This window comes from Chiloscyllium punctatum, chromosome 10 (assembly GCF_047496795.1).
Source record: "Chiloscyllium punctatum isolate Juve2018m chromosome 10, sChiPun1.3, whole genome shotgun sequence".
NCBI lineage: Eukaryota > Metazoa > Chordata > Chondrichthyes > Orectolobiformes > Hemiscylliidae > Chiloscyllium > Chiloscyllium punctatum.
The window spans coordinates 21,340,120-21,365,650 of NC_092748.1; the positions used below are offsets into that span (position 1 = coordinate 21,340,120).

At 43.1% G+C, this 25,531-nt stretch overlaps 1 protein-coding gene across 1 annotated transcript in view; it reads right to left on the bottom strand.

Moving 5' to 3' along the window:
* The window catches only part of LOC140481772 (uncharacterized), a 561,406-nt gene extending 540,233 nt beyond the window's left edge, over positions 1-21,173 (bottom strand). Inside the window, exon 1 of the mRNA XM_072578304.1 lies at positions 21,121-21,173. Within this exon, the coding sequence (XP_072434405.1) occupies positions 21,121-21,128 (8 nt within the window). The 5' untranslated portion in view covers positions 21,129-21,173. The remainder of the gene's footprint in view (positions 1-21,120) is intronic.
* Positions 21,174-25,531: the final 4,358 nt, after the last annotated feature.

Here is a 25,531-nt window from a genome sequence, read left to right on the forward strand (position 1 = left end):
CCACTCGCTGTCACCACGTGGTCCGCACTGGGACCACTCGCTGCCACCACGAGGTCAGCACTGGGACATCTCACTGCCACCACGAGGTCAGCACTGGGACCACTCACTCTCACCACGAGGTCAGCACTGGGACCACTCACTGTCACCACGAGGTCAGCACTGGGACCACTCGCTGTCACCACGTGGTCCGCACTGGGACCATTCGCTGCCACCATGAGGTCAGCACTGGGACATCTCACTGCCACCACGAGGTCAGCACTAGGACTACTCGCTACCACCTTGAGGTCAGCACTGGGACCACTAGCTGCAACCATGAGGTCAGCACTGGAATGACTCACTGCCACCATGAGATCAGCACTGGGACCATTCACTGCCACCACGAGGTCAGCACTAATACCACTTCCTGCCACCACGAGGTCAGCACGGGCACCACCCACTGCCACCACGAGGTCCAGACTAGGACCTCTCGCTGCCACCTGAGGTCAGCACTGGGACCACTCGCTGCCACTATGAGGTCCGCACTGGGACCACTCGCTGCCACCATGAGGTCAGCACTGGGACCACTCACTGCCACTACGAGGTCAGCACTGGGACCACTCGCTGCCACAAGGAGGTCCGCACTGGGACCACTCACTGCCACTATGAGGTCGGCACTGGGACCATTCGCTGCCACTATGAGGTCAGCACTGGGACCACCCGCTGCCACTACGAGGGCAGCACTGGGACCACTCGCTTTCACCACGAGGTCCGCACTGGGACCACTCACCGCCACCACGAGGTCTGCACTGGGACCACTCACTGCCACGAGGATCGCACTGGGACCACTCACCGCCACCACGAGGTCTGCATTGGGACCACTCGTTGCCACGAGGATCGCACTAGGACTGCTCACTGCCACCATTAGGTTAGCACTGGTACCATTTCCTGCCGCCAACTCGAGGACCGCACTGCTACCAATCGCTGCCATCATCAGGTCAGCACTGGGACCACTCACTGCCACCTCGAGGTCAGCACGGGGACCACTCGCTGCCACTACGAGGTCAGCACGGGGACCACTCGCTGCCAGTATGAGATTAGTACTGGGACCAGTCGCTGTCAACGCGAGGACCACACTGGAACCACTCGCTGCCACAAGGTCCGCACTGGGACCACTCGCTGCCACCACGAGTTCAGCACTGGGACCATTCGTTGCCACAAGGTCCGCACTGGGGCCACGCCTTTTCCACAATGAGGTCCGCACTGGGGCCACAACGAGGTCCACACTGGGACCACTCACTGCCACCACGAGGTCTGCATTGGGACCAGTCGTTGCCACGAGGTCTGCACTGGTACCACTCGCTGTCACCACATGGTCCGCACTGGGACCACTCACTGCCACGAGCTCAGCACTGGGACCACTCGCTGCCACCACGAGGTCAGCACTGGGACATCTCACTGCCACCACGAGGTCAGCACTAGGACTACTCGCTACCACCACGAGGTCAGCACTGGGACCACTCGCTCTCACCACGAGGTCCGCATTGGGACCACTTGCTACCACTATGAGGTCAGCACTGGGACCAACCGCTGCCACTACGAGGTCAGCACTGGGACCACTCGCTGCCACGAGGTCAGCACTGGGACCACTCGCTGCCACTACGAGGTCAGCAATAGGACCACTCGCTGCCACCACGAGGTCAGCAATAGGACCAGTTGCTGCCACCACGAGGTCAGCACTGGGACCACTCGCTGCCACCACAAGGACAGCACTGGACCACGTGATACGACATTAGGTCAGCACTGGGACCAAACGCTGCCACTACGAGGTCAGCACTGGGACCACTCGCTGCCACTACGAGGTCAGCACTGGGACCACTCGCTGCCACGAGGTCAACAATGGGACGACTCACTGCCACCACGAGGTCAGCACAGGGACCACTCGCTGCCACCACGAGGTCAGCACAGGGACCACTCGCTGCCACCACGAGGTCAGCACTGGGACAGATCTCTGCCACCATGAGGTCCGCATTGGGACGGCTCACTCCCACCACGAGGTCCACACTGGGACCACTCACTGCCACTACGAGGTCCGCACTGGGACCACGCGATGCCACAAGGTCAGCACTGGGACCACTCATTGCCACCACAAGGTCAGCACTAGGACTACTCGTTGCCAACACATGGTCCGCACTGGGACCACTCACTGCCACCACGAGGTCCGCACTGGGACCACTCACAGCCACCACGAGATCTGCACTGAGACCACGTGATACCACATGAGGTCAGCACTGGGACCAACCGCTGCCACCACGAGGTCCGCACTGGGACCACTCACTGCCACGAGATCTGCACTGGGACCACGTGATACCACATGCGGATAGCACTGGGACCAACCGCTGCCACCATAAGGTCAGCACTGGGACCACTCACTCTCACCACGAGGTCAGCACGGGGACCACTCGCTGCCACTACAAGGTCAGCACGGGGACCACTCGCTGCCACCACAAGGTCAGCACTGGGATGACTCACTGCCACCACAAGGTCAGCACTGGGACGACTCACTGCCACCACGAGGTCAGCACTGGGATCACTCGCCATCACCATTAGATCTGCGCTGGACTCACTTGCCACTGCCATGAGGTCTCCACTGGGCTCATTCAAGTCCATGCTGGGCCTACTTGAGTCCACACTTGGATTCCTCACTGCTGCTATTAGTAAGTAAATGGAAATAAGTCAGTCAGCAACTAAGTAAGCAAGTAATGTCAAGAGAAGATAAATGAAGAAAAACAGTGGGAGTGGACAAGATCTGGCACAGGAGCCGCCATTTTGATGAAACATTTTTAAAATGAGCTAAATAAACATATATGCACAACATATATGCACATGGATCAGAAGTAAGAGATAAGTGTAAAAAGATTTTAAAAATTTAAAAACCAGATATTTAGATCAACTGCTGAATTGTTCATGGATAGCCGATACGTGAACATTGTGGCTATTACATTGGAAAATACCATAAAGTATTCATGTTGGCAGTTAAACAGATTATTTTTTAAAACTGAAAGAGCTGCAGATGCTGTAAACCCAAAACAAAATCAGAAATTGCTGGAAAAGCTCAGCAGGTCTGGCAGCATCTGTGGAGAGAAATCAGTTAATGTTTTGGGTCTGGTTACCCTTCCTCAGAACTAATGGAAGCCAGGAAATTGGCGGTTTATACGCAGACGATAGGGTGGGGAGGGGATAAGGTGTGGATGGAGCCCAAAAAGGGAGAAGAAAAGTTGGGCAGACAAAGGATAGATATTGGTCTGGCCAAGAGGGTGAATAGCTTTAATGGGAACTCTTAGTGGCTAACAATAGGTAGTATGTAATGGCAGGCTGTGTGAAAACAAGGCTTGTAGGGGTAGGTGAAAGGAGTCATAGTTATAGAGGTGTACATCATGGAAACAGACCCTTCAGTCCAACTTGTCCATGTGGATCAGATATCCTAAATCAAAGTAGCCCCATTTCCCAGCATTTGGCCCATATCCCTCTAAAGCCTTCCTGTTCATATACCTATCCAGTTGCCTTCTAAATGTTGTCATTGTACCTGCCTCCAACCCTTCCCCAGTAGCTCATTTCATTAATGCACCACCCTTTGCGTGAAAACATTATCCCATAGATTCCTTTTAAATCTTTCTCCTCTCACTGTAAACCGATGCCTCTAGTGCTGAACTCCCCACCCCAAGAAAAGACCTTGTCTATTTGCACTATCCATGCTTCTCATAATTTTATAAACTTCTTGAAGGACATGCGAGAGTTCAAACTTTAAAGTTATTGAACTCGATATTGAGTCCAGAAGGCTATAGAGTCCCCAGCAGAAAATGAGGTGTTGTTCTGCTAGCTTGTGCTGAGCTTCACTGGAGCACTGCAACAAGCCTGAGATAGAGGTATTGGTGAAGGAAGAGTGATTTGTTGAAATAGGAAGCAACTGGAAGCTCCAGGTCTTTTTTTGCAGGCAGAATGGAGGTGTTCTGCGAAGCAGTCTACGCTTTGTTCTCCAATGTAGAGGAGACCTTACTGTGAGCAATGAATGCAGTAGACCAAATTGTGTGAAGTGCAGTAAAGCGCTGCTTCACCTGGAAGGTGTTTGGAACCTTGGACATTGAGGAGGGAGGAGATAAACAAGCAGGTGTTACACCTTCTGCAATTGCAGGGGAAAGCACCATGGAGCTATGGTGGGGGGTTATGGTGAGTGAAGGAAGAGTGGACTATGGTGTCCCTGATGGAATGGTCCTTGCGGAATCCAGGGAAAGGAGGGATGTGTCTGGTGATGGCATTTCCCTGGTGGTGTCAGAAATGGGAGTTAACGATTCTCTAGATGTGGATGCCTGGTGGGATGGTAGGTGAGGACAAGAGTTGCCTTCGCCTATCGCTTTTGCAGACAAGAAAAGAGGGGACAGGACTGATGTGCAGGAGACCCAGTTGAGGGCCCAGTGCTGGGGAATTCTCGGTTGAGGAAGATGGTGGACATTTTGGAGGCTCCCTCATCAAAGTTGGCATCATCGGAACAGATGCAACAGATACTGAGAAATTCAGAGGATGGAATAGAGGTTTTACAGGAAACAGGGTGTGAGGATGTATCGTCAACTGTGGGTGTCGATGACAAACATAACTGGATTCCATAAGGCCCTGGGACCATCCTGGTAGGGGATGGCTGTGTAAAGAGATTGCATGTCAACGGTAAAGAGAAGGCGGCTGGAGTCCTCAAACTGGAAATTCCAACCTGTTCATTGAGAAACATTGGTCACATCAATTTCTCTGCCTCCCTCACCCATTCCAACTTATCCTCTCAGGAACTGACTGCACCCTGTGCGCTCAGATCCAACCCCAACTTTGTAATTAAGCCTGCTGACATGGGTGGTACTATTGTAGTCTGGTAGACGGATCTCTACATTGCAGAGACTGAGTACCAGCTCTTCGATACATCCTCTTATCTCCCCTGGGACCATAACCCCCACAATGAAATATCAAGCCATTCTGTCAACTACGGTCACCAACCTCATTCCATCTGGTGATCACCCTTTCCCCAATGCCTCCAAGCTGACAGTATCCTAACCTCACACATCTCACTTCTACATCCTCCCAAAATCCACTAACAGCCTGGGCAGACCCATCGTTTCTGCCTGCTCATGCCCAACAGAACTCATCTCTTACGACCCTGACTCTGTCTTTTCTCCACTGGTCCCGTCTCTGCCAACTTACATCTAGGATTCCTCTGATGCTTTACATCAACTTCAGAATTGCCAGTTTGCGAGCTCCAGCTACCAGCTCTTTACCATGAACATGCAATCTCTTTACACATCCATCCCTCACCAGTTTGGTCTCAGGGCCTTCCACTTCTTCCTGGAACAATGGCCTGAACCATTCCCACTGCCTGACCGTGTTTGTCGTCACCCTGAACAACTTCTCTTTTAACTCCTCTCATTTCATTCTGATCAAGGGCTGGCCATGGGTACCTGCATGGGCCCCAGTTATGTATGTCTCTTTTGTGGGGTACATAGAACATTCCTTGTTTCAGTCCTATTCTGGGCCCCACTCACAACTCATTCTCCCATATATATCGATGATACCATCGGTGCTGCTTCCCTCTCTCATCTGGAAATGGAAAAGTTTATTAATTTGCTTCCAATTTCCACCCCACTGTCACTTTCACCTAGTCCATCTCTGATTCCTGCCTTCTCTTCCTCGACATCTCTGTTTCCATTTCTATAGGCTGGCCAACAATATGCAATATAAACTCACCAACTCACACAGTAACCTTGACTATACATGCTCACACCTGGCTTTCTGTCAAGACTCCATTCCATTCTCTCAGTTTCTCAGTTTCCGTCGCATCTGTTCTGATGATGCCAACTTCAATGAGGCAGCCTCCAAAATGTCCACCTTCTTCCTCAGCCAAGGATTCCCCAGCACTGTTGTTGACAGGACCCTCAACCAGACTTCAGCCCTCACCCCCTCTCTTCCCTTCCGCAACAGCAATAGGAATCCCCTTGTCCTCACCTACCATCCCCCCAACATCCACATCCAAGGGATCGTTAACTGCCATTTCCGACATCTCCAGTGAGATGCCATCACCAGGCACATATTCCCCACCCCTCCCTTGTCAGCCTTCCACAGAAACTGTTCTGTCAGGGACAACCTGGTCCACTTTTCCTTCACTCCCTCACCCCCTATTACACCACGGCACCTTCTCCTGCAATCGCAGAAGGCATAACACCTGCCCAGCTATCTTCTACTTCCCTCCAAAGGCCCAAACATACCTTCCAGGTGAAGCAGCACTTTACCTGCACTTCACACAATCTAGTATACTGCATTCCCTATACACAATGTAGTCTCCTCTACATTGGGGACACAAAACACAGACTGGTTGAACACCTACAATGTGCCTGCAAAAAAAAGACTCTGAACTTCAGTTGCCTGCCACTTCAACATGCCACCCTGTTCCCTCACCAATATTGCTGTGCTCTAGCAAAGTTTAGCGCAAGCTGGAAAAATAACACCTCATTTTCCACTAAAGACCCTACAGCCCTCCGGGCTCAATATTAAATTCAATAACTTTAGAACTTGAACTTTCCCATTTCCTTGCACCTATCCCCACACACCAGGCCTTGTTATCACACAGTCTGCTATTACACACAACCAGTCATCAGCCACTAATCGTGTCCATTAATTGGGATTCACCCTGCTAGCCAGATGGTTATCCACTCCTTTGTCTGCCCAACTGTTCTTCTCCCTCTATGGATTCCATTCCCATCTATCATTTACTCCTTACCCCCTCTTTCCACCCTATATTCTGCATATAAACCGACATTTTCCTAGCTACCGTGAGTACTTAGGAAGACCCTAAACATTAACGGGTTTTGAGAAGATTTGTAGCTCAGGTTGAGGTTCTGGGTGTAGGTTTCCAGACATTTTGTCACCCCGCTAGGTAACATCTTCAGTGGGCCTCAGGCGAAGCAGTGTATATGATTCCTACTTCCTATTTATATGTTTGGGTTGGTGATGTCATTTCCTGTTCTTTTTCTCAGGGGGTGGGAGATGGGGTCTAACTCAATGTTTTTGTTGATAGAGTTCCAGTTGGAATGCCATGTTTCTAGGAATTCTCGTGCGTGCTTCAGTTTGGCTTATCCTAAGATGGATGTGTTGGCCCAGTCGAAGTGGTGTTCTTCCTTATCTGTATGTAAGGATACTAGTGAGAGAGGGTCATGTTGTTTTGTGGCTAGTTGGTGTTCTTGTATCCTGGTGGCTAGTTCTCTGCCTGTTTGTCCAATGTAGTGTTTGTTACTGTTCTTGCATGGTATTTTGTAAATGACATTCGTCCTTACATACAAATAAGGAATGACACCACTTCAACTGGGACAACACATCCATCTTAGGACAAGCCAAAAGCACGAGAATTCCTAGAAGCATAGCATTCCAACTGGAACTCTATAAACAAACACATCGAGTTAGACCCCATCTATCATCCCCTGAGAAAAAGAACTAGAAATAACATCACCACAAGAAATAACATCACCAACCCAAAGAAACTCAAACATATAAACAGAAAGCAAGAATCATGTACACGGGTTCAGGCCCACTGAAGACGTTATCTAGTAGGGTGACGAAACGTCTGGAAATGAACCTCCCAGCTCAACAAGCAAGCCTACATCCAAAACATTAACTCTGATTTCTCAGGACAGAAGCTACGAGGTCTGCTGAGCTATTCCAGCAATCTCTGTTTTTGTTTTTGTTTTAGTTTCTTGGTTTTGTAAGCTGATTGAAGGTCTTTTGCTTTACTGCCATTTTTAGCTGATTTGCAGCACTTGGAATGAAACAAGATTCTTCCCCTAACAACACAGGGTTAACTAGGGGTTAGTTCTACAACAAGAATTGTCACAGCATGCTAATGCTCAAACCCAAAAATGTTCAGTCCTACTTGACCACTTCAGTACAGTTGAAACTGGCTTTTGAACTGCTGTTCTTCAGTATTCATGGAAGCCTTCAAGAATTGGCTTTCCACCAAGAGAGGAGAGACAGTCAGTCTTATTGTTATGTCATCTCATTAATCTTTTTCTGTTTGGAGTTTCCAGATAATTTAGATATGCAACATTCTATTGACTTCACACAGGATGTTTCCAGATATTCACTGAATTTAAATCAACTGCTTTTCTATTGCAGTCAATTTAAAAACATATTAGAATAAATTAAAAGTAAAGTCTGAACAGTTTGGAGTTCTAATCCATCATCATAAAACTTCTGCATAATGAATGAAGTGAGATTCATTCTCATTTCATTACAAAGAAGAAAAATGAAAAGCAATTAAACATAAAACAACAAATATACTCACACACACATTCATTCTTCTAGCTTTGGTTGATTAGCTTTTCAGTTTTATTGTGTTCATTCAAGAATTGTGGGTATTACTGACAAAACCAGTATTTATTGTCCATCCTGAATTGTCCAGAAGTCAACCACCTTGCTGTGGGTCTGAAGTCACATGAAAGCCAGTTCCAAAAGAGATATTAATGATCCAAATGGATTTTTTTACAACAATCAATAATGGTTATATAATTATCATTAGACCAGTTTTTTTGTCTCAGATTTTTTTTATTGAATTCAAATTTCACCTTCACCATCTACCATGGTGGAATTCAATGCATGTCCCCTGAATATTAGTCTGGAGTTATGGACTAATAGTCCAGTGACATTACCAGTAGATACCACCATCACTACATCCTCCGCCCACTCATTTTTTAACTATGTCACTTTAATTCCTGAAAGAATGAGGGCTAGTTCCAGGAAGTATGGTTGAAGAAAAAAACTCCAATGAAATAACCAAACATTCTGGGTCTTAAACAATTCCACAATTGTTTACAGGATTTAGTCAGTATTGACTATAATCTCTTTGTGTCCGTTTAAGACCTATCTCAAAGTGTTTGTGAGCCAGTTTGAAACCCAGGGTTTCCTCTCAGCTATGCAGTACCACTTCTGATGTTTGTTTAGCTTTTTGGAAACATGCCCAGTTGGGTTCTCTATTCCAGCTTTGTCTTCTTGAAGGAGAACAGGTTTTACCCTGATATTACTTGCATAAATGGCCACTTCAAATGCTTGTTTAAAGTTTGGAACTGTAAGCACAGGATCAGTAGCAAAATGGTCTTCAGCTTCTCAAAAGCAGTTTCACTTTTCTCAGTATATTAAACTTTTGCTTTATCTGTAGCAGATCTTTCAGTAGCATAGCTACTGTGCCGAAATTGAGATGAACTTTCAAGAGACGCATAATTTCCTACTTTGTTATGGGAATGGAGAACTGTGCTATTGCCTCTACCTTTGCAATTTTGGGCAGAATCTCGGTGACCCACTACATGTCCGATGTTACTTGGGGTATAGTGATTTTGCTTTTTGTGAGATTGACCACTAAGCCAGCTGATTGCATTTTCCAGAAGATAGACTCCAGTTGCTCTAAATATGTTACCCTGTGTCGCTGTACACCAGGAAGATGTTCAGGTCCACAACGCAATTAAATTAGCTGTTTCAACAATCTTTGAAAGGTATTTTGGAATCTGAATAGCATGCTTTTAAATTAATGTAACCTGTTAGGAAAGTGGAGGTTTCCATTGTGCAGGCAGTCAAGGCAACCTGCCAGCACTACTTGACTAAATCTATTTTGGTCACATAGGTAGTTTTATCTACCCTTTCTGTGCAATCTTCCAGGGATGTTGGACACGAGTCAGCTTTGCCCACTGCATTTAATCTTCAGGAGTCAATACAGAATAGTTTATTACACAAAAGGAGGCAGCACAGTGGTTCAGTAGTTAGCACTGTTGCCTCTCAGCACCAGGGACCCGGGTTCGATTCCCACCTTGGGTGACTGTCTGTGTGGAGTTTGCACATTCTCCCTGTGTCTGTATGGGTTTCCTCCGGGTACTCCAGTTTCCTCCCACAATGCAAAGATGTGCAGGTTAAATGAACTGGCTGTGCTAAATTGCCCATACTGTTCAGGAATGTGTAGATTAGGTGCATCAGTCTGAGGTAATGGAGGGAATGGGTCTGGGTGGGTTACTCTTTGGAGGGTCGGTGTGGACTTGTTGGGCCAAAGAGCTTGTTTCCACGCTGTAGGGATTCTATGATTCTAGGAAACAAATCAAGCTCTACATGTAAAACACTCTCAACTCAAACTCCTCCCCTTTAGCCTGAAGAACTCTATCTAATTTCTTCGTGAAAACATTCTAATTTTTTGGCCTCAAACAGCATTTTGTGGCAGAGAATTCCACAGGCTCAGTACTCTCTGGATGAAGAAATTTCTCTTTATTTCAACGTGGCTTCTCAGAACTGATACACTTAAGTCACCGATCCAGAATGAATGTTTGATGTTTTAAAATAAAATCATCACAACACAATCATCAGCCTCATCTTTTAAAATAATCAAAATTCCAAAATGATAATATATTATATACTTTTCATCATCAGCCAGACCATATCAAAATTTGGCAACTGGTAACATACCACAATCAAAGTGGTTAAACATGATTTTCCTGCAACAAATCCATGCTAGTTTTTATTTCAAAAAAAATTAATTATTTAACACCTGTCAAAAGATTCAAAAGATTTGAAAACACTTGGTTTTCAAAAGATTTTCTATCATCTAAGTTAAACCAACTGTTCTTGAACATGTGATAAAAGCATGACAAAGCTTTGACAAAGGGTCAGTTAGACTCGAAATGTCAGCTCTTTTCTCTCCTTACAGATGCTGCCAGACCTGCTGAGATTTTCCAGCATTTTCTCTTTGGGTTCTTGAACATGTGTTTAACCACACACCTATATTTGCATGCGAATGCAATATTTGCAATTAGAGTCATAGAGATGTACAGCATGGAAAGAGACCCTTCGGCCCAACCCATCCATTGCGACCAGATATCCCAACCCAATCTAGTTCCACCTACCAGCACCCGGCCCATATCCCTCAGCACAATCCAATCTCTAAGAGGGATTGGAAAGTCAGGGACTATATTTCTGCAATTTCCACCATTACCTTCCTCAATATCCTTCTGATCAATTGTTAGCCCACCCAACATCCTAAGCATTTCATTTTTCCTATGAATGTGACAGTATCATCCTTGGTCCAAAACAGATGCAGTAGCTAAGCCATATTTCTGTTGTCATGCTTACATCCTTGTTGATCCACCCCATACTTCCTCTGGCGGCCTGATTACTATTTTAATGCCTACAGAAGGATTTTAAAACATGGAATCATGCAGAACAGAAAAAGCCCTTTGGCCTAAGAAGTCTGTCCTACCAAACATACAATTAAATCTACATTAGGCCCACTTTTCAGTACCAGGCCCACAGTCTTGAATGTTATTACACTTCGAATGCTTATCCAAGTACTTTTTAAAGGTTGTGAGGTTACCTGCCTCAACTACCCTCCCAGGCATTGAATTCCAGTACCCTACCAACCTCTAGCTGAAAAATGTTTTCCTCTAAACTTCCTGCCTTTCATGTTAGAAGTTTGCCCCCTTGTTACTGACCCAGTCCATGCCCTTCATAATCTTATATACTTCCATCAGGTCTCTGCCTCAACCTTCTCTGCTCCCAAGCTTATGCAGTCTGTCTTCACTGCTAACATGCTCCACCCAGGTGACATTGTGGTAAATCTCCTCTGCACCCCTTCTATGCAAAACATTCTTCCTATAATGCGGTGACTTGAACTACATATGGCACTCCAGCTGTGGCCTAATCAATGTCCTTTTGTTTCCAATGGTATTATCAACTAGCCATCTGCAGTGCAGAATATCTGATATTCTACACCTTATTCTATATCATTTTCAAGGAGCTCTGGATTTTGTTGGCATACTTTTTCCTTCTGGGAATGCACCTCAACAATACCTGAACCATTTTGTCTGCAAATCTGAGATTCCACTTTAGCTGGGACTGATTGTTTATGTAAAGTTTATGTTCATCAGCACTGGATAAAGCTCCGATACAATGTTCTCCATGCTTGTCAATGATCACCATCTAATTTCACCATGAAAGGCAGACAGTTAGTCAGTGGAACTGTACAGCACTGAGAGTCAATGTAGACAGTGAGGGGGGATACTGAGAGAAATTAGAAGTAAATACGTATACGTGTACTTTAATTTTATCAGTAACTTCTATAAGCACCATCCTGATTTCTGTGGCCTGAGCTGAACTGCAGAAGGTCTTGCCTGAAGGCGCTGGAAGGGGATTAAACACACATTTATAGAATTGGGAGATATTACAACTGAAAAGGAACACTTGTGATACTGGTGGATGAACATTTAATACATTTTAAGTGAGATTCTTATATTCACTTTTATAAAAGTGTCATAAGTCATTTGAAATAAAGGGGTTAATACCCATGTTAAATGACAATAGGTGGTGCTGCTGGCTTCTGTTAATTTCTTGGACGGTAACCTTTTATTATCCTTTAGAGCACAGAAAACTGAATTCAAAAGAATGTGACAAAATCACAGAAGAAAATGGCAGAGGATGAATAAGCAAAGTTAATGATGCTGAAAGCCATATTTGCATATATGGTGAAGCAAAATGACGAAAAACGTATTTGAATAAAATGGAAGCTTTCCTCCAGAATTGGAAAGCAGGTTTAGTTAAACGCAGGTTTGAGTTTATAGACAGACATAAAAATCAAAATAAATGTACCTGTAGTGGAAACTCCTTTGTTAACATGAATAATTCAATAATGACCATACATTAAGTATTAATGGTCAATGTCACATAACTGAAACACTTATCAACTTTTGGAGAGCTTTAATCTCACACCCTGAATCTTTGAATCCCACTAATGCCATCAACCAACAGATTCCAGGCTAGCTGCTCTGCATACTTGAAATTAGAGCCTTTAATCTTCATTCTGAAGAATACAGGACCAGAGAGAGACCATTCAGACCAACAAGGGTGCCCCAACATTCAATACACTCACAGCTGGTCAAATACTCAATGCTTTTTACTCACTCCATCCCCAAAAATGTAGGGATTGGTAACCAGAAATCTATCAATATCTACTTTACATATGAGTAAAGACTAATCCTACACAGCACTTGTAGTGTCATAACATTCCAGGTCTAGTGTGGGAAAGTGGGACTAGTGTAGGTAGCAGTATATTTTTAGCAGTACAGACTTGATGGGTCAAAGGGCCTCTTTTGTACTGTATGATTCTATGAAGTTCACAACCTTCTGAATAAAAAGAGTTTGCATCATTGGACAGAAGTGGAATCACCCTGATTTTTAAATTGTGTACCCTGTTTCTAGATTCCCCAACCATGAGAAACCTCTTATTGCATTCACCCTATTTATCCCTTTAAATATTTTGCAGGTTTCAATTCAATCAAAACTTTGGCAAATGGAGTTAAGGAGAATCCAAAGGAATTCTACAAGTACATTAATGACAAAAGGGCTCTTTAAAGATCAGCAAGGGCACTTACATGTGGAACTTCAGGAGATGAGGTGAGATCGTAAACTAGTATTTTGCATCAGTGTTTACTGTGGAGCAGGCTATGGAAGAACAGGGGAAATAAATATCAGCCTCTTGGAAAATTTCCATATTACAGAGGTGGAGATGCTGGACATCTTAAAACACATAAAGGTGGATAAATCCCCAGGACCTGATCAGGTGTACCCTAGAACTCTGAGGGAAGCAAGGGAATTGCTGGGCTGCTTGCTGAGATATTTGTATCATTGATACTTACAGGTGAGGTGCCAGAAGACTGGAGGTTGACTAACATGGTGTCACTATTTAAGAAAGGTGATAAGGAAAAGCCAGGGACCTATAGACCAGAGAGTCTGACATTGGTGGTGGGCAAGTTGTTCGAGACAATCCTGAGAAACAGCATTTACATGCATTTGGAAAGGCAAGGACTGATTAAGGATAATGAACATGGCTTTGTGCATGAGAAATCATCTCTCATGAACTTGATTGAGTTTTTTGAAGAAGTAACAAAGAGGATTGATGGCGGCAGAACAGTGGGCATAATCTATATGGACTTCAGTAAGGTATTTGACAAGGTTCCACATGGTAGACTGGATGGCAAGGTTAGATCACATGGAATAGAGGGAGAAGTAGCTGTTTAGGTACAGAACTGGCTCGAAGGTAGGAGAAAAAGGGTGGTGGTGAACAGTTGCTTTTCAGACTGGAAGCCTGTGTCCAGTGGTGTGTCACAAGAATCGGTGCTGGGTCCACTGCTTTTAGTCATTCATATAAATAATTTGAATATGAACACAGGAGCTATGGTTAGTAAATTTGCAGATGACACAAAATTAGAGATGAGGTGGACAGCGGAGGTCATCTCAGAGAACTGCAGGACCTTGATCAGCTGGGCCAATGGGCTGAGGAGTGGCAGGTGAAGTTTAATTCAGATAAATGTGAGGTGCTGCAAGTTGGAAAGGCAAATCATTCTTAGTGGTAAAGTCCTGGGGAGTGTTGCTGAACAAAGAGACCTTGGAATGCAAATTCATAGTTCCATGAAAGTGGAGTTGCAGGTAGATAGGGTAGTGAAAAAGGTGTTTAGTATTTTTGCCTTTACTGATCAATACTTTGAGTACTGGAGTTAGGAGGACATGTTGCGGCTGTACAGGACACTGGTTACTGTAAGTGGAATACATGTTGTGGTTATTGGAATACTGCGTGCAATTCTGGTCTCCCTGCTATAGGAAGGACGTTGTGAAACCTGAAAGAGTTCAGAAAAGATTTAAAAGGATGTTTACAGGGTTGGAGGGCTTCAGCTATAGGGAGAGGCTGAAAAGACCAGGGCTATTCTCCCTGGAGCATCGGATGTTGAGGGGTGACTTTACAGGGCTTTAAAAAGCGAGTTTTGAGAAGATTTGTAGCTCAGATTGAGGTTCTGGGTGTAGGTTTGCTTGCTGAGCTGGGAGGTTCATTTTCAGATGTTTCGTCATCCTACTAGATAACACATGGGCGGCACGGTGGCACGGTGGTTAGCACTGCTGCCTCACAGCGCCAGAGACCCGGGTTCAATTCCCGCCTCAGGCAACTGTCTGTGTGGAGTTTGCACATTCTCCTCGTGTCTGCGTGGGTTTCCTCCAGGTGCTCCGGTTTCCTCCCACAGTCCAAAAAATGTGCAGGTTGAATTGCCCTTAGTGTTAGGTGAAGGGGTAAATTTAGGGGAATGGGTCTGGGTGAGTTGCTCTTTGGAGGGTCGGTGTGGACTTGTTGGGCCGAAGGGCCTGTTTCCACACTGTAAGTAATCTAATATAATCTAACATCTTCAGTGGGCCTCAGGTGAAGCTGTGTATATGATTCCTGCTTTCTATTTATATGTTTGGGTTTCTTTGGGTTGGTGATACCACACACTAAAACATCAGCTAATGAACATGAAAGACCCTATACAGACAACAAGCAAAACTAATGTCATTTACAAAATACCATACAAGAACTGTAACAAACACTACATTAGACAAACAGGCAGAAAACTAGGCATCAGGATACATGGACACCAACTAGCCACAAAATGACATGACCCTCTCTCACTGGTATCCTTTCATACAGATAAGGAAGGACACCACTTTAACTGAGACAACAAATCCATCTTAGGACAAGCCAAACAGAGACACACACGAGAATTCCTAGAAGCATGGCATTTCAACCAGAACTCAATCAACAAACACATCAAGTAAGACCCCATCTACCACACCCTGAGAAAAAGAACCAGAAATGACATCACCACAGGAAATGACATCACCAATCCAAAGAAACCCAAACATATAAATAAAAAGTAGGAATCATATACACTGCTTTGCCTGAGGCCCACTGAAGATGGTACCTAGTAGGGTGATCAAATGTCTGGAAATGAACCTCCCAGTTCAGCAAGCAAACCTACATCCAGGGTTTTAAAAAATCATGAGGGGCATGGATAGGGTAAATAGACAAGGTCTTTTCCCTGGGTGGGGGAATCCAAAACTAGAAGGCATAGGTTTAAGGTGAGAGGGGCAAAATTTAAAAGGGACCTAAGGGATAACTTTTTCACAAACAGAGGGTGGTGCATGTATGGAATGAGCTGCACAAGGAAGTGGTGGAGGCTGGTACAACTTCAACATTTAAAAGGAATCTGGATGGGTATATGAATAGGAAGTGTTTAGAGGGATATGGGCCAAATGCTGACAAATGAGACTGGATTTATTTAGGATATCTGGTCTGCATGGACAAGTTGGATAGAAAGGTCTGTTTCCATGCTGTATGTCTCATCACCATGGAGAAAGACATGAAGACTTGGCAACTTGGGGAAGTTAATGGTCATATCTTGGGGACAATCTATATCACAGTAGAGGAGGTGTTGGATGTGTTAGAATATTTGAAGGTGGATAAATCTCCTGGCCCTGACTAGATATATCCAAGAACACTGCTAGCGGCTAGAAAAGAAATTGCAGGGGACCCTGGCTGATGTTTTTGCATCATCATAAGCCATGGGTGAGGTCTTGGAAGACTGGAGGGTAGCAAATGTTGTGCCCTTATACAAGAAGGGCTGTAAAGAAAAATCTGATAACTGCAGACCAGTAAGCCTAACATCTGTGGTGGGTAAGTTACTTGAGAAGATTCTGAGAGATAAAATATACATGCATTTGGAAAGACAGGTTTGATTAGTAGCAGTCAGCATGGCTTTGTGCATGGGAGATCATGCCTCACAAATTTGTTAGAGTTCTTTGATGAAGTAACCAGGAAGGTTGATGTGGTCAGGGTGGTAGAAGTCATCTTTCTGATTTCAATAAAGCCTTTGATATGGTTCCACATGGTAGGTTGCTTTGGAAGGTTCAATCGCATGGAATCCAGGGCGAACTGGCAAATTGGAAACATAATTGGCATGATGGTAGGAAGCAGAGGGTAATAGAAGAAGGGTGCTTGTCAGACTGCAAACCTGCGGCTTGTGAAGTGCCTCAGGGTACGGTGCTGGACCCATTGTTGTTTGTTATTTATATCAATGATTTGGATGAGAATATACCAGACATAATTAGTAAATTTGCAGATGCCACTAAAATAGGTGGTATTATGGACAGTGAGGAAAGTTCTCAGAAATTGCAGCAGGCCTTGAAAAACTGGGCCAAGAAACGGCAAATAGAGTTTAATAATAGATAAGTGTCAGGGCTTCCATTTTGCAAAGTCAAATAAAAGTAGGAATTTTATGGTGAATAGTAAGGCTTTAAGGAGTGTAGTGGAACAGAGGGACCTTGTAGTTCAGGTGTATGGTTCTCTGTAGAGAGAGTCACAGGTAGACAGATCAGTGAAGAAGGCTTTTGGCATTCTGGCCTTCATCAGTCAGGGCATTGAGTATAGAAATTGGGAAGTTATGTCGCAATTGAACAGTGCATCGATGAGGCCGCAGTGGGAGTATTGTGTCCAGTTTTGGTAACAGTACAATTTAAAGGATGTTATTAAACTAGAAAGAGTGCAGAAGAAATTTCCAAGAATGTTTCCAGGACTCAAGGATCTGAATTATAGGGAGAGGTTGGACAAGCTAGGACTTTTTTCTTTACAGCATAGGAGACTAAGGGGGGAGTCTTATATAAGTGTATAAGATCATGACAGGCAGGATAGGGTAAATGCACTTAGCCTTTTTCCCCAGAAGTGGGGAATCACAGACTAGAGGGTATCAGTTTACAGTTAGAGGGGAAAGAATAAAAAGGACCCTTAGGGGCAACGTTTCTTACACAGAGGATGGTACACATATGGAATGAGCTGCTGGCAGAAGTTGTTGAGGTAGGTACATTAACAACATTTAAAAGGCATTTGGACAAATACATGGAGAGGAAAGGTTTAGAAAAAAATGGTGTTAGCCCAGGTGGATATTTTGGTTGGCATGGACCAGTTTGGGCCTGTCTCCGTGCTGTCGGACTCTATGACTCATCTATCTTAATCAATTGAGTTAATGGATTAAAGAGTAGCAGATGGAGTTTAGAACATAGAAAATTGCGTCGGCCCTTGAGGTTGTGCCTACCTGTGAAACCAATCTGAAGCCCATCTAATCTACACTAGATTTGATAAAAGAAACAAGGGCAGGGCCTTGGGTAGCTTTGTAGACCAGAGAAACCTAGGCGTTTAGGTCTTTGAAACTTGCGTCACATATTGATAGGGTAGATAAGAAGGTTTTTAGCACACTTACCTTCATTGCTCAGACCCTTGAGTATAAGAGTGGGGACATTATGTTAGGTTTGTACAGGATATTGGTGAGGCCTGTTCTGGAGTACCGTGTCCATTTCTGGTCACCCTGTTGTAGTAAGTATATTATTAAGCAGAAGTGGATTCAGAAGAGGTTTCCTAGAATGTTGGCGTGAATGGAGGGTTTGAGTTATATAGAGAGACTGGACAGATTGGGACTTCTTTCACTGTCGCGTAGAAGTTTAAGGTTTATAAAATTAACTAGGAGAAAGTGAGGACTGCAGATGCTGGAGATCAGAGTCTAGAGTGTGGTGCTAGAAAAGCACAGGTCAGGCAGCATCCGAGGAGTAGGAGAATCGACATAAACTTCATCAGGAAGGGTTTATGCCTGAAACGTCGATTCTCCTGGTCCTCAAATGCTGCCTGACCTGCTGGGCTTTTCTGGCACCACACTCTGGACTGAGGTTTATAAAAGTTAGGTACAGATACGATGAATAGCGGGTGGAGAACTTTAAGACTTTTTAAAGGTGAGACGAGAAAGATTTTAACAAGATATTAGGGCCTTTTTATTTTATACAGAGTGTGGTTCATATGTGGAATGAATGTTCAGAGGAAGTGGTGGATGTTGAGGGTACAATGCTTAAAAGACATTTAGACAGGTATCTGAATAAGAAATGTTTGAGGGAAATTCACAAGGGCAGGCAGGTGGGACTGGTTTGATTTGGGATCATGGTCAGCATGGACTGGTTGGGCTGAAGGGTCTGTTTCCATGCAGTATGGTTCTATGAATCTTAAACTCATTCTTTGACATTCTAGAGAATACAGACTCAGTTTGCACCAAAGAAGTCTGTTCCGTACTGACGCCTGAATTGTTTGCTGATCACAAAAAGACTATTGCTGCCCTCCTTAGTGCCTATGAATTAGTCTTGGAGACATGTTGCTAGCAATTCTATAATGCTTGTAAGAAACCCACATAGACCTATGTAGAGTTTGAAAGACAAAAACAAATAGCTTTCTATAGTTCTGCTCTTTAAAAGTATCTCGCATTTACAATGGGTTAAGAGAATTAATACTGCTGGAGAAGTTTAGAAATTGCTCATGCCCCAACCTGAGAATGCACCTGAAGGAACAAAAATCACCACTGCCACTCAGCGCAGCAGTCAGAGCAAACTCAGCAGACCTTTTCCGAATCACCTTCAGAACTTTGGAAGTAGTAAAAGGGAAATGGAAGGGACTGAAGAGAGAGTGGAGAAAGCCAAGCAGGCCAATAACCCACATTTATACAAAAGGAATTATACTGCAGGACAGCAGAGCAGTGCTGTCTCTGCCTCAACCGAGGCAAACCTGGCCATCTAAAAGAAAATTTATTAGCAGGCTAAGAAAATGCTCAAGAAAAGTCACCTTACTCAATGGCTGCCTTTTCTTTTTACAAAATTTTCAAGCTTCTACGTTAACATACCAAAGCTGTAGACATTAATCTGTATTTTGTTTTCAGAGAGAAGATAGTTCCTCGTGCTTCCAAGGAACCAGACAGAAGATCAATGTACTCGAAGGTACTAGCTGCCTACAAATGCTGCTCATGGGAAAATGAAGGATTCCTCATATAGGAGAACAAATTCCAGAAAAAAAACTTGCTGGTGATTATGTTGGAAGTACTGCTAATTAAAGGGAGTGAGCTTGTTATGGGATTGGTAATCATGGGTATGATTCCAACCTTCATTCCAGGCAGCAGAAGGGAGATAGATAGTCCGGACTTAGGACCTGGGGTGCTGGTATGCATTATCTCATTCTTCAACCTCATTTTGTTTTGACTCCTCCCTCCTCTTCTACCCCTCCTTCACTTTTTGTTATTGTTGCACTGCACCTAGTGGGTAATGCTCGTAAATTACTTGCTTAAAGTAGGGAAATGGATGATTTGGCTGTGGATACATATTTTAAACAAACTAAAAGCATTGAAATAGAACACAATCTGGTGATAATCAAAACTGATTTAACAGTTAACTTACTATCAACCCTATTTGACCCTTAACTGCCTACAGAAGTGCTCAATCTTGAAATGCTGTGCACTAACCATAAGAACTAGTCATCCAAAAAAATGTAATTTGTGGCTATTAACAGAAGGAATGCAACAAGAAACTGAAATTGTCTAGAGAACTGAATGTGTGTGAAAAGTAAGTGTGAATGAGAGAAAAACTTTAACATATTTATTTTACTTTTTCAAAGAAATTATGAAAAAATTGAATTCATCTCCTTATAAGACCCAAGGCATATCATGTCCATGGGACATAATTGTCTCCAATTGACACAGACGACTGGCAAAGGACATACCCTCGAAAATTTGCCCAACATCACCCTTCACATGAAAAATTATCAGACTACACGCTTAGCTTGTGCCATCTCGTGTCATGTATAAAATAGCAATAGGTGGGATGAGGTGCCATTAAGTGCCTACTTCAAAGCTTCATTAGGCCCAAAGATGAGAGTCCTGCCTAATGCTGCCATTGACTGCACACCACACCACAAAACTTCAGACAGGCCAGAAACAAGGTGTGTGGCACACCTGCTAGATGCTACACCCTTCTTCTAATTCTCCAGTGGGAAGCCTAAAATCCAGACCATGATTTCCATAAGACAATGCTGGCAAGTTCTGATGATGGCCACAAGATTTCTTCTTCTCACAAGTAAAAACACTTGTCTTCACCTATTCTACCAAAAATTTTCATCAAGACCTCGAACATATCAGTCCTCAGTCTTCCCTTTGAAAGAGGATGGATCCATCCTTCTGTGAGATGTTTATCACGTGCATTTCTGGCTTAATCCGCGTCAGTCTCTTTTATAACAGGCAACTGGTATTTTAAAGTAGCACCTTCAGCTGAGATTGGGAGAAAATTGCAGCTTCCAATTAATAAGACATTGCATAAAAGTGGAAGAAAACAATGTAGAAAATTGAAATGCCCTAAATACATGTTGGAAAACATTACCTGATCATCCCAGAATCCAGAAGCTGGATACACTTCTTAATAACAGTTACATTGTAGTCTGCAGTTTTAATATTCCAGGTTAAATTCAATGCTGCAGTGAAATGTCCTAAATCCATAATCCTTCTCAAATCCTACAAAAATGCAAAGATCTATTACTTTAATACATATTTCACACAATTTATCAAAAGAAAAAGACAAATTCTCAGTGTACAAGTACAGAAGCAAACATGCTTCTACCATGTAACTTCAGATCAAGACATAAAGTATTTATATTAATTTTCTGTCTACATATGAATACTAAAATATTATCCCTGTGGACAGTAAATGTTCTTACAGGCTCATTTATTCCTTTAAAAAAAAGGTGCTGTTATGGACCAAATCAGACACCCTCAAAATATTTTAAGAAGGTAGACTAGACCCTAAATTTTATTTCTTTTAAAAGCAACAATACAGTGCCTGCTCATAAACACTGAAGTTAAAATACAACCAAAGAAAAAGGAATTTAAAATAACAACTCCACTAGAAACAAGATAATAATAGATACAGTAACTTACTAATTAACTGTTGCAATATAGTAACATCCCATAAACACACACCTTGGCAAAAAATGGAAAATCCAGATATAGATTCTCCCATGCAGTTCTCGAATCGAAGAGGGAAAAAAAAATCAAGAGAAAATTCAGAGAGAGTAGCAGCTAGGAGACATTCACCAAAGCCTCCAACTCTTTTGAGACCCCAATAGCTTCTGATGCTACTCAGAAAGCCTGATCTGAGAGAGCTGGTCACACCCATTCAGATTGCATTTTTTAAAAACCATAAGGCCTCCCATGTGGTTTATTCAAGTGGTCTTCAGTAGCCAGCTCTGCACCTCTGCCTTATAATCTCTCTTCAAAAAAAAGGAATACCCTCTTAAGGTGACAGCATTGTCACAATGCCAGTTGGTGGTAATCCAGGATAATGTGTAATACTTGAACTCCCTATATGTTAGTTTAATCAAGTGCACAAGAAATTAAGGGAATATTAGATTGGTGACTGTTGGTGGGGGATGTAGCATGGAAAGGAGCTGAGTATTGAACATTTCTTAAAGTCAAGGTGCACTCTGACAGCAGAAGAAAGGAATGCTTGTCACAAGTAATAAGGTTTCCAATATTGCCTAGAAGGCCTTGGTGGATGCAACAGACAGGAAGAGTGACATCCTTACACACCAGGAGGGGAATGTCAGCTAAGCAACAACTTTTTACTAGTGAGCAAGTTCTATAAGAAGGTCAATACCGTGAGCTTAAATCTAAGGCATGCTTATAATATTGCAAAACGTTCAACAGCTTCACTAGAATTATCGAGGTAAGATTATTGCATTCTATACTTACTCTCTTGCTCATACTTAGATTACTTAGATTACTTACTTAGATTACTTACAGTGTGGAAACAGGCCCTTCAGCCCAACAAGTCCACACCGCCCCGCCGAAGCGCAACCCACCCATACCCCTACATCTACCCCTTACCTAACACTACGGGCAACCTAACACTACCCTCCACCTTCATTACTCATAATGCTCCACTTCATTACTCCATAATCAGGACACCACTTCCTCATAAACTGAAATTCACACATCTCCATAACTAACATCTAACATACTTCATCCCAATCATTCCATCAAAAAACATCTTCTCCAAACCTCATAAAACTAACATTGACTAAGATTATTTATGCTTCACACCCACTTCCTGATCAAAGAATGGCTGTTTGCCAATATTAGCAGGGAGAGAATCATGATCATTGCAACCATCACAAGATTTATTCACAAATCATCCTCTTTTCCCCTTAATTTATCTGTATCGCCTGATCCTCTTTTCTCCTTAATTTTGTTTTATTCATTGATAGGATGTTGGCAACACTAGCTGGACCAGCAATCACTGTTCATCCCTAACCTTCCACAGGGTAGTTCAGAATAAATTACATTGCTGTGGGTTTGGAGTCACACATATAAGCCAAACCAGGAGAGGAAGCAGATTTCCTCTCCTGGTTTGGCTTATAAAGGATATTAGTGAACCAGACTGATTGTTACAACAATCGCCAGTGATAACATAGTTGCCATTAGGCTAACTTTTTTAATTCCAGATTTTCCTTAATTCAAATTCCACCATCTTTTAAGCCTATGTCCCCATAGCATTAGCCTGAGTTTCTGTACTGAGAGTCTAGTGACATTACCGTTGTATCACTGTTTCCCCAAAATTTGTCTATATCACCTTACACACCCTATCTGACCAGCTACTTTCAATACTTTTAGATTAGATTACTTACTTACAGTGTGGAAACAGGCCCTTCGGCCCAACAAGTCCACACTGACCCGCCGAAGCGCAACCCACTCAGACCCACTCCCTTACATTTCCCCCTTCACCTAACACTATGGGCAATTTAGCATGGCCAATTCACCTAACCTGCACATTTTTGGACTGTGGGAGGAAACCGGAGGACACCCACGCAGACACGGGGAATATGTGCAAACTCCACACAGACAGTCGCCTGAGGCAGGAATTGAACCCAGGTCTATGGCGCTGTGAAGCAGCAGTGCTAACCACTGTGCCGCCCATGTCTCTCTGTCTGTCCACCATTGCTTTCCTATTAATAAAATATCACATTCTCATTTTCAAGAAGGCCATCTCAGATCTTGGCACAGCAAATCCTAGAAAAAGGGTCTTGATGTGAATCACCAGTTAAGTAGGCAAACTAGGATACAGCAATAGGATATCACAGGTTCCAGCTCACTGGATGGTGATATCAAATAACAACCTTACTTTAAAAGGACACAAATGCTGACTTTGAAGCCTGCCAAAAGAACTTGATCTATCAGCAAGTACTAGGTACAGTAGAGAAATCTACAAGAGTTGGCACATAATATTGTACAGCACAGAAAAGTCCAGCTCAAACTTCATTTGTGGTTTCAAGCTGAGAATGGAGAACATTTTGTTCAATGTGCACCAAGAAGTCAGCTCCATTAATAAGATAGTTACACATACGATCATTCCTAGTCTCTCCTAGCTGTCATGCAGGCTCAGATATTTTCAAGTTTGGCTTTGGAGATCAGTGGTAAGACATGCCCCCAAAGCATTAGAATAGTTCTGCAGTCTGTTTTAATGTACAGCCATTGGGTAGCGCTAGAAATTGACTTTGGTTTCAGGGGAAACGACCTACTCTTTACCAGCCACTATTTCAGTATTCCATTGATAGCACATTGTCTGCTGAGCCAGACTCTTCAAACCCACTGAAAAAGGATGAAGTCACTGGTGAGTCTTCAAAGGTGAAGAATTGCTTTGATTATTTTCAGCATGATTGTTCAAGTGTCCTCAATACAAAGCTGCTGTCATTGATAAGTGGTCACTAGTCCATTGTCCAATCAACTTCTTGATGCTATACAGCTACACTTATACAAAGAAAACCTCAGCTCCAATGCATCTGCAACCACTCCAAATACTGTTTATTCAAACAGCTTAAACAGTGCTTGCCAGAAAGTCAGGTTACTTATTGTTCAAAACATAAATTGATTCTTTAAAACATTGGTTTTAAGAATCTTTCTCATTTCAGCCCACAATTAAAAAGACACACAAAAATAAAGATGCACACTTTACATCTTTCTATCTGTTAAAAAAGTGAAACACCATTTCAAAAGTGTGTTTCATTACAAAACATAGTTTACAAACTAAACAAAGAATTAAATCTGTTCATTCTTCATCCACCTTTACAAAATCTCACACAGTTTTAATATTCCTCAAACCTTCAACTTATTCTAACATTTTATATTCAGGACAACGCTTTCAGAATTTTTTCCAGGAATATGAATAATGTTTACACAAATTATTGTAACAGAAGTTGTCATTTGAATGGTCTCTCATTCTGATTTTTAAACATTTCAATGAAGGCCCGTGAATTATGACCAGTGTAAATTAGTATCTTCTTATTTTTGAGTCAGATATAGATGTCAAAGTGCTGAAGGGCCGACAATCCCAACATTTCTTCTCCTACAGTAGAGCACTTCCTTTGATACTAGTTGAGTTTCTCCAATGTAGAAAAGTACTCCAATGAAACCTCTATTCCTGACTTATCATCCTGTAACAAGATAATACCCACCACTACATTTCTAGCATTAATAGCCATTTTGAAAGATCTGGAAAAATCAGGTGCAGTCAATAATGGCTCATTTATTAAGATTATCTTCAATTTCTCAATAGCTGCTTGACATTCTGTTGACAATATCACTTTTGCTTGTTTCTATATCAAATTTATTAAAGGCACAGTTAACATGCTGAAACTATGCATAAACCTCTGTTAAAATCCACACATCCCTAAAAAACCTCACAAATGTTTCATTTAGTTTTAGTAACAGGGAATTCTATTAGATCCTTTGCTTTCACT